The 10,017-nt window shown below is 32.7% G+C and overlaps 1 protein-coding gene across 3 annotated transcripts in view; it reads right to left on the bottom strand.

The window, feature by feature from the left end:
* Window positions 1–799: 799 nt before the first annotated feature.
* LOC100162958 (ankyrin repeat domain-containing protein 12) overlaps window positions 800–10,017 on the bottom strand; it is a 26,081-nt gene continuing 16,863 nt past the window's right edge. The window contains exons 1-7 of one of the 3 annotated variants that reach the window (XM_008182761.3): window positions 8,611–8,933; window positions 4,499–4,655; window positions 3,959–4,248; window positions 1,963–2,732; window positions 1,666–1,878; window positions 1,335–1,589; window positions 800–1,264 (exon numbers count right to left, since the gene is read on the bottom strand). In XM_008182761.3, the coding sequence (XP_008180983.1) occupies window positions 1,085–1,264; window positions 1,335–1,589; window positions 1,666–1,878; window positions 1,963–2,732; window positions 3,959–4,248; window positions 4,499–4,512 (1,722 nt within the window). In that variant the 5' untranslated portion in view covers window positions 4,513–4,655; window positions 8,611–8,933 and the 3' untranslated portion in view covers window positions 800–1,084. Of the gene's footprint in view, window positions 1,265–1,334; window positions 1,590–1,665; window positions 1,879–1,962; window positions 2,733–3,958; window positions 4,249–4,498; window positions 4,656–7,483; window positions 8,387–8,610; window positions 8,934–10,017 lie in introns of those variants that run through there. The other 2 variants (XM_008182760.3, XM_003243114.3) reach the window with 2 other exon arrangements.

The following is a 10,017-nucleotide window of genomic DNA, read 5'->3' as shown; positions in this document are numbered from 1 at the left end:
AAGCCATTGTTATCTCCCAAAAAAATGGGTTATTTATGCCTATGATAGTAATCACGGTCATCTGAGATAACCGTGATAATAACTAGTAACTAGTAAGTACAAAATTATGTAAGAAGGCTACCAATGAGTTTGTCTCTTATTTCATTTTTTAATTCATATAATTTACTTATTGTGCTATTATTAGTATAGATTGGAATAATGGAATTATTAAAATTTAATTTTAAAAATTAAAAAAAAAAAGTACACAGTATGCTAACAACAAATTTTTAAATATTTGTTGTTAGCATGCACATTTTTAAATATTTTTAGGACATTATTTATTTTTTAGGTCATTTTTTAACCTACTTCAAGTTATATTATTACATATTTCATTAAGATTTAAAACCACATATTGTAAACGTTTTTAATAAAACGATTTACAAATTTATCTTGATTTGAGATTTCTAAAAAAAGCTGGGGTTTATTTTAGAAATTTTAGGTCATAAATAAAGGGAATTTTTTAATTTGTTAAAAGAGCATTTAAACATGAGACAAATTTTAGCAGTGCCCTCATTAAATTTGTGGTGCATTATATGCATTATATTTGTGTTGCTTATCCAAGCTCAGTGCTTATTAGTAAAAAATATTTTAGGTTAACATTTAAAACCAAGTCTGTATAAATTTAAAAACAAACATAAAGATAAAAAAAGTTGGAAAGTATAAAATGTTGGAATTGAGCATTTCCTAAGTTTTCCAAAAGACAGTTTTTAAAACATTGGTGTTTTGTTAAAATAATCATCTGGTATAAAAGAGTAAACAATTGGTTTGAGAAAACATTTATTATCACCATAAAAGTATCTGCCAAGAAATTATAAATTTTATTAAAAGAATGATAGTAACAAACAATTTTTGGGCAAGCACACAATATTGTTATTAATATATTATTGATAAAATGGCACGAAAGTGACTAACATTCCGAAGTTGTCAAGTAAAATATTTAACTTTATCCATAACAATAATAATATCAACTATAGCTTAGTCACTTAAACAAACATCACTAGACAGTTGACACTGTACCGATATGTTAATAAATAACAAAACTAGGTTAGGCAGGCAAGAGATCGAAATCGTCGCTGACTAGAACCATCGGTACATGCTCTTCATCAATATTGGGTTCTGAGCTATAGGTACACAACTGTAATTCTTTCAACTTCCATCCCCAGTCCATTTTCTGTACAGCGTGTAAACTCTCTGCCTCATTGTGATGTCTCAGTAACATTGATTCCTTTAGAGATTATAAAAATCAATAATTTAAATATTTTTTCATAGATAGTTATAATTTATGAAATTATTACCTTTATCTTTTCCCATTTATCATCTACATCTTGTAGCCATGACAAAAAAAGACGACCATTGTAACGGGATCGTGCATGTCTATCTTTCTCTTCTTCTTGCTCAGGTGTCATAATGTTATATACTTCATCATCCTTGAGTATAGTACATACAGAAAATGGTAATAGCTGATTAGCTAGTGCACGAGCTGCCCTTCCATGAACCCTGAGTATCTCTTGTTCAACACTCAACACCAATTTTTCTTTTTCTACGATGTGCTAAACAAAATATACAATTATGGTAGTCATGTCATTACATTATACTCTTTTTTTTAAAGGTTAACTAAAAACCAACCTGTACACGAAGTCTTTGTCTCTCCTTCTCTTGTTCAACAAACAGTTTTTTTAACTGCTCATGTAAATTGGCTGGTGATGGGGTTTGTGTATTTACAACGCGGCTATTAGAGTTACCAGCTAAAACGTATGTGCACCTGTTCATAAGATAGTCTTTAAATCCAGATGGTGGTTTTGGTTGCACAGGAAACAAATTCTTACGTCTCTTATCAATCTATTAAAATAAATAATAAATATATAATAATAATAATGTATAAAAATAAAAAGAGCTAAACATATAATTATTTAACCAATTTACTTGTTTTCTAATGTTTAAAAACATTTGATAGCAATTGGTAACTGGAGCAGGTTCACTGGTTGTGCCGGACGGATTAGTTTCTACAGCAGTAACATTGGCGGCAGATGAAGTATCACTATTCTCGGATTCAGTACGGCTTGCTTTTAATTTGCGTCGTCTAGGATGTAGTTCCATACCTGACAGTTCAGCAGTCACAGTTGATTCAGACGTTGTAGTTGCAGTAGCTGCAGCAGTAGTAGTTGCCTGTTTGTCATCTCCAGAAAGGATTGTCGATACATTTTCAGTCTGTTCTGAACGAGCAGCAGATGGTGACGGATTACCTGATCCTGCATCCACTGTTACAGAAGCTGGTGAAGTAGTTTGAGCCAACTGTTCATCAGGAACAATCGGAGAAGTACCACGACTTGGTGCACCACTACTGTTACTTCCGCATCTGTTAGATGAACGTAATACTCTGGTTTGAGGAGACTTTTGCTCTTCTACAGCTATTGTATCAGTGGTCGCTTTCTGCGGAGACTTTGGCGAGTTAGGCTGATTAGATGCCGGTGGTGATTCTTCAGATGGCACTACATACGGTAATGCTGTATGATGTGATCGATTACCATTCTTGCCATTTGTTCTTGTACCTGTATCAGCATCGGTAGTAGGTATCACAATTTTTAATGGAGGTACTTTAGGGCCACCTCCAGGACTGTCAGCATTAGAAGGCCCAGAACCACCAGACTTGTCCTCATCACTATCAGGTTTAGGACTAGAAGCCTCAGTTTTGCCTAAAATAATTCAATAATTTTAAAAAATGTTAGTAACTCTTTATCTAATAAAATAGGGATCTGTGATAAGTTAAATTATGACTGTCTGATCACTTTTAGGTTCCATTAACAAATCAGCATTTTAGTTTAATACAACAATAATATAATAAACCATATATTATGATAATGTTACATATTAATATAATATTATTATTAAATCAAAATACCTTCATAATTCTACATTTCTACATTCTACCTGTTTCTACCTACCTGAAATAAATTTTAAGTACATTTTACAGATCAATAAATATTGCATTTAATTTAAATGTACACTGTATTTATTACAACTTACTAAAACCAGATGTTGCATATTATTTTTTTTTTAAATCTAAAAATTCCTATATTATTTACTTAGTTATACATTTTTTTTTTTTTTTGAATTGAACTTAAGCCTGATGACTGTATATTTCTTGTTGTAGGGTGTATAAACTGTGGTTGGTAAGATTGGTACGGTAAGGTGTTGTTACGGTTGGTAAGCCACACGTATGTGAGTGGAAAGGTTTTTACTACCTACTATGAACTCGCATGGTCACCCATCCAGGAACTAGTAGTAGCTTTACTTACTCTCAGTGGAATTGTTAGACTAATAGCAGCCAAAGCGTCAAGCTAAGTTACAGTTATACATTTATAATATGCAAAAATGCATTTGAATAAAAAAATATTAAGCTTATTGTAAGTTTTTTTTCAATTTGTTCGATATTTTTCCTCTGTAAAAGAAAGTTGAATCGACACAATTTTTTAATATCATAATTTAATTCCTACATATTTTTTTTCACAAATGATTTTAGATAATGTTAAGATAAGTGTAAACATTTTAAGTACATCAAAATTAAGGATGAATTTTAATTATTTTATAAGTCCAAATGTTTGATACATAGTTCCAATTTAGCTAACAATTATATTTAAATGAATACGTTTATAATTAACAGATCCTACAATTGCTCAATAATTTTGTTGTCCAATACTAACTACTATTCAGTATTCAGTTTTAAGTACAACAACATACCTCCAGCTCTAACTACTATAAGAAATATTATTGATTTTAAATTTAACAAATTATTATTTGATAAATTTAAGAGATTTATAGTTGAACGCCGAAGTATCATTTTAAACCTATTGATAGTACCTAACTATAAACATATAAAGTGACTTATTAAATCTTATTAAATCTAAAAAGAGTAAGTCACCTTTAGAACTTTGGCTATGATCTTCTTTGCGTTTTTTTGGTTTAACTTCTTCATCTTCTTCAACTATAGACCGTTTTAAATTATCTGTTTCTTTTAATGGTTTTACAGCTGATTCATTAGATGAGCTATTTACAGTATCAGTTGCTTCAACCGAGCCACCATCTTTGGATTCAGTTTCTTTAGAAGTACTAGCTGAAGTACTCTCTACTGGTACACTAGTCGATACATTCGCAGATTGAGAAACCGACTGGGTGGGTGTTTCTGGTTTTTCTTCAGTCTCAACAGTTTTCCTATAAGTGAAAAAGATTGGTTTTATAATATGTTGTGTATGCTTAAAAAAAAAATGCTTGCCAAGTAAGGGATCGGCATGTAAACTTTCTGGATTTTTAATTTTTAGAAATGTATTAACTGATATCACACCCAAGCAATATAACAATTTGAATCCAGAAAAATGTCCGTGTGAACAATTTTAATTACCATACTTACTTAATTAAAAATTAAGTAAGTAAAATGCATCATTTTTTTTTGTATAATACTTACGTATCATTCGTCATGCTGGCGGTCTGTTCCTCAGCTATTTTCTTGTTCTTCTCATCCTGTCGAGCAGACGAACTCTTAAATTGATTATTACCCGTGTTGGTAAGTCTTAGTGTCACTCTCGGTGATGCATGTTGTTGTTTATCACTGTTCGCAGCATCTAAAATAAAAAATAAAAACTATTAATAACAATATAAAAATTAGCAAAGTTGTCCAATAGTTTTTTAATAATTATTATTATTTAATACAATACACAAAACATTATGTTATATACTTCTCAGTATTCTCCAAAAATTAAAAACCAATATTTTATTTGATTAGGTAGCTATAAAATATTTAGGTACCTACCCTACCTATTTTATATTTATTCAACATAGAAATTAGATACTGATAAATATTGAATAATGAAATACCTACTAAAATACCACAGACATACAATATCAAGCAAATCAAGCAATTTGATAAAACATAAGCATAGAAATTTGATAAGAGACTAATGACATTATACAACTGATACCAATCAATTACTCACAAAAATAATAAATATACCATAAAATGTTACATTAATGCATGACACTGCAAGTCTGGACAAAAATATTCAAATTGTAATATTGTATACGAAGAAACCTCCAGGAGTTACTAACTGGATGTTTTAATATTATTTATATCTAAGATAATACCAAATAAAATCAAGTGGAAAAAATGTAAGATTAATTGAAAATTTACGACACAATTATTGTTTCCTTTGGCATCAACTATAAAAATATCACAAAAATAAACCAATTATACAGGGTAATTCACCAACCATGCTGCTCTCCCCTATTTTTTCATTTAGTAATGAATTTAAATAATTTAATCAAATTCTTGAATTTTTTTGTTCTACTTAATGAGTGTGGCTAACTTATGTTTATCAAATTAAAATGCCTCCTTTTTAGTGTAAATTATATAGTGGATATTTTTTTTGAAAATATTGATGTAAGTACTTCGGTTATTTAAGATTAAGAATAAGAAGTTTCTTAGTTCTTAAAATGTTTGTACTAAGGTTAATAACTTATAATTATTATAAATTGATAGATTAATATTAATGAATAACATTTTCAAATCACTATAGCCCCCATATATTCTAAATCCGTTACTGTGGACGTTTTATCCTTAGAACACAAAGTAAAATAACTCAAAAACTACTCGTACATTGATTAAAATATATATTTAATATATTTAATCAATGACTCGTACACATTTTTATTCTGATCAGTCAAACCATTCGGAAAAATTATCTACTGAATAATTTACAGATGAAAAGGGAAGTTCTCATTTGAAAAACATAATTTTGTATCTCCACAGGACACACTTTAAGTAGTAAAAAATATCTTAAGAATTTGAAAATATGGTCTTTAACTCAGACTTCAGAACCAGAAGTAATTTAAAAATTCCAAAAATTATATTTAAAATAACAGCATTATTAAAGAAATAAGAAGGTGCTCATGCTTGGTGAATCAATCTGTCTCTACTCTCTGTACATAATTTTATAAGCAAATGGTAGGTATTCATAATGAATATCATAAAACTGTAGGTACATTCAAACTTGAGAGTAAATTAATTCATTTCAAATTGATTTTACAAATTACAACTAATATTTTTAGAGGGTCAACTTGAACACATAACATATTTTTTTTCTCACTATTCTCTTTGTTTGATTGCACAATTTATAACTCACGATTGCAGAAATTATTATTGCCATAACTAATTAGTAGAAAATACCATAAAATACCAATAAAGAATAAAGATGGAATTAAGTTAGAACCTACCAACCTACATATTGATAATATGCGAAGTAGGTCAACCAGAAAACTTGTACTCGATGTCTTGATATTATAAACAAAACAATGTGAGTTAAACAAAAATTACAACAAAGTCCAATCAGACTGTATTGTGTTATTTTGCGAAAAGAACAAAAAAATTAGTAAATGTAAAAAATATCTTGGTATATATTATAATATTATATAGTTACATACAATTTGATGGAAACTAAAAATTTGTTAAATGAGGAACCAGTTTAAAAAATACACACAAATATTAATCTCTTCAATCAATAAGTCATAAACTAGTAAGTCGATGACGACATTATTTTGTTTGGCCTCTTGAATAATAATAAAAATAATATCTAATAGGTACTCGGATACTACTAGGTTGTAATTGTGTAAAGAATATTACAAATTACACTTCCTTTTAAAATACATTAATTTATTGTAGGTTCTCAGATCCTGACAAATTATTCGATTTTCCTGATTTTACAAACGGTAACAAAAAACTATATTATTTTATTTTCAACAGTACGTATTAAATTCTATACGTGTGAGACAAAAAATAAATGAAAATTATAAATTTTAGGTATAGGCTGTAACCGTACCTAGATATATACAACAACTTGTTGTATGTATCTATGGCTGCAACCACTGCAACGCACAGAGCAGTGTTAAATTCGTAAGATTTATTTTACTCGTCGGAATAATTTAAGAAAAAATACAATAATTTTATAATTCGAATTTCCATTTCTATCATTGCGGACAATGCCTCACAATGTGCGCTAAAAATCAAATCCTATTCATTTTACCTAGGTAAAACATTCACGATTGCTACAGAATAATGAATGGGTACTAGTCGGCAAGTTGTGTGTTTCCAAACAATATTATAATATTATAATTTATGTAATTATGCATTATATGTACGCTTTAACCGAAATTCGAAATCAACTTGCGTGGTTCAGACGAAGTACTAGAATGTCCGCACTATGTCATGAAGAACACAATTCCATTGGTTTCGTATTTGGAGATTTTTTTTAATTATGTAGAATCGGTAGGTGTACGGACGAAGGTGAGCTGTTGTGTTTACACTTCTGAAAACTAAGATATCGATAACCAGCAGAAAATGTCTACACTTCAAAATATTATTAATGATGGACAAAAATTAAAATACAAGCGCTCTAACCCCGTTCGTTTCTCAACCCGCTGCTATCTCCGCAGTCCGTCGTATAACCTCCTCCTAATGCAACGATAACAGCCGAATGCCGTTTGCCCGCAAGTCTCGTACTGCGCTTCACCGGATTCACGGACGTCATGATGTCCGTCGTCTCAGGGGCCGGGAGGCGAAACGTGCTGCGAAGTCACTGAATGGAATTGGATTCGAATTCGGAGCCGTCAAGACAAGGTCCATTGGGGCAAAAATAGGGGACACAAAGGTCGACTGTCGACTGAAGACGCGTATGGTGGTAACAGCAGGGGGTATGGGGACCAATAAGCGATTATATTGTGAAAAATGTTGGACTGTATTATAATGGTATGTTATATCTTATACATTTCATAATGATGATACACAGAGTGATCGTAATCTTGTCGTCGTCGCCGACGCGTTTCGTTTCGCCTTACATTTCCGAAATTGTTGAGACTGGTTCAGTTGCAGAGCACAGACATTTCCCGGTCTTTGGGGGCCACGGAAACGTCATCAGAACTATATGAATTTATATAATTGTATTGTCTATATCTGTGTATTGTGTAAATATAATAGGCGACCGTTTGAAAAAAATATGGGTTTTGACTATTGTATGAAACGAGTGAAGAAAGGGAAAAAATTACGATAAACGATCACGCTGTAGACGATCATGCTGCCACACGAGTACAAGACCATTACACGCGGACCTTACACAAAAGGCGGTTAGTTTGGGCGGCAGGAAAACGTGACAACGTCGCTTCGACAAATCGAAATATTCTGCTCCCCACCCCCGGGTTGAAGCCACAACAGCACAGACACCGCTACTACCCGCTGGTGTTCCGTAAAACACGCGGCACGTAAACATAGGCTCTTTTGTGTGCCCAGGACGTGTGAAGTGTAGCGTGTGTGTGTGTGTGTGTGTGTGTGTGTGTGAACCCGTCTCGATGTCGTTTCCAATTTTGTGCACACGTGAAAAGAAAAAACGACACCGACGGGGAACGAACAACAAAACGATCGGGCATAATATTATTATGAAGTATGAACGTCGGAATAATAATATTATTATTAATATTGTATTATAATTGTCTATTGCATAATGCGTATTAAAAGAAAAATCTAGCTCTAACCTCAGCTCATTCTGTCGTATCGGCGGGGGTTAATGACCCGACACTGGATTTCAAAAGCTCAAAACTCGAAAAACGCGAGACGGACCTCCGAACAGCGTTTTAGGAGAGTTTAGAGTAGAAGTTGTAATCCCGGAGAGACGAAAACGACGCGGCGACTACTCGTGGACCCGGACGACGCACTATCGTTGTAGTAATATGCTGATGGTTATACCCGGACGCGTTCGCCTACACTGGCGAGCGCGTCTCCTCGTGGTCCGCTTGCGCTGCAGAGTCACCGATCGTACGCCGTGTCGAGTTCGGCGACGGCGTTCAAGGTCGGCGGCTGCGGCAACGACTACAACTATAATAACATTATACCTGTACGAGCACTTGACGTTCACTGTATCGTACATGGTACATCATCTATACGCGACTGATAGTAACTAGGTATATCGTAGGTATTGTCTAGTATCGTAGTGCGTCGACGGTTCGGCCTTCGACGTTTTGGATTTTCACGGGGGTGACGAAATTCCACGCGAAATAAGCATTTATTTTTGCAACTCATGCGTGCCAAAACGCAATGATGTATGATTGGCCTTACCAAAGAAGGTTCAAGTAGGGAATAAACACCAGTGTGGCGTGCCTCAAAAGAACCCTTTGCTATATAAAAGATCCACGGTGTTCAGTGTTAACGGAACCATTCAACCATCAGCTCTCCTTCGAAAGAAATTCGGGATGCGTGTTGCCCAGCGGGTGGATCTGAGGGGTCTCACTCTCATATATTATTAAATTTTATGTGCGACCGTGGTTTTTTCCCCGCGGAGATCTCTTCCGAGTTCGAGCGTACCTGTATGCAAAAATGCCAACGCGTATGTCCGTTGAATTGGAAATTGCACTTTTAGATAGTTTCTTTGATTTTCACTTGTGTAGTTGTGTGTGTATTTTTATAAATGAGCGTGATAAAATAAAAGTATCAAAATCAATCATTATAATATTTATATTTGAATGCGATGATTTATAATGTACGTATGTAACAACAATTACAACCGTCACTATCATAACCCGGTGGTTTGGTATCATTTCCGGTTTTTCATCATACTTTCAACTTCGTAATGGTATTGTTACTACTATAATGTATTTACAATTTCATTTCTGATTAGCTATATTTATAGATTATGATTCATAAATTATGGACTTTCCACTTCTTCTGTCTTCATTATAGAAACGTAATTCAGAATCCTTATCTGATAAAATATCTATAGTTTAGTACCTATACCTAGAAGTATATTAAAAATCTATACAATAAATTTGAACTTCCGCCAATAATAACTGGTCCATAATATGACTATACAGAGATTATGATGATTAAGGACATTTAAAGTCATTGCGTACGCTTATTTTTCTTCAAATAAAGCCGGGTTCACACTA

The sequence above is a fragment of the Acyrthosiphon pisum genome, chromosome A2 (assembly GCF_005508785.2).
Source record: "Acyrthosiphon pisum isolate AL4f chromosome A2, pea_aphid_22Mar2018_4r6ur, whole genome shotgun sequence".
NCBI lineage: Eukaryota > Metazoa > Arthropoda > Insecta > Hemiptera > Aphididae > Acyrthosiphon > Acyrthosiphon pisum.
Note: the sequence above shows the minus strand (reverse complement) of the source record. Positions and strands in the feature narration are given on the sequence as shown.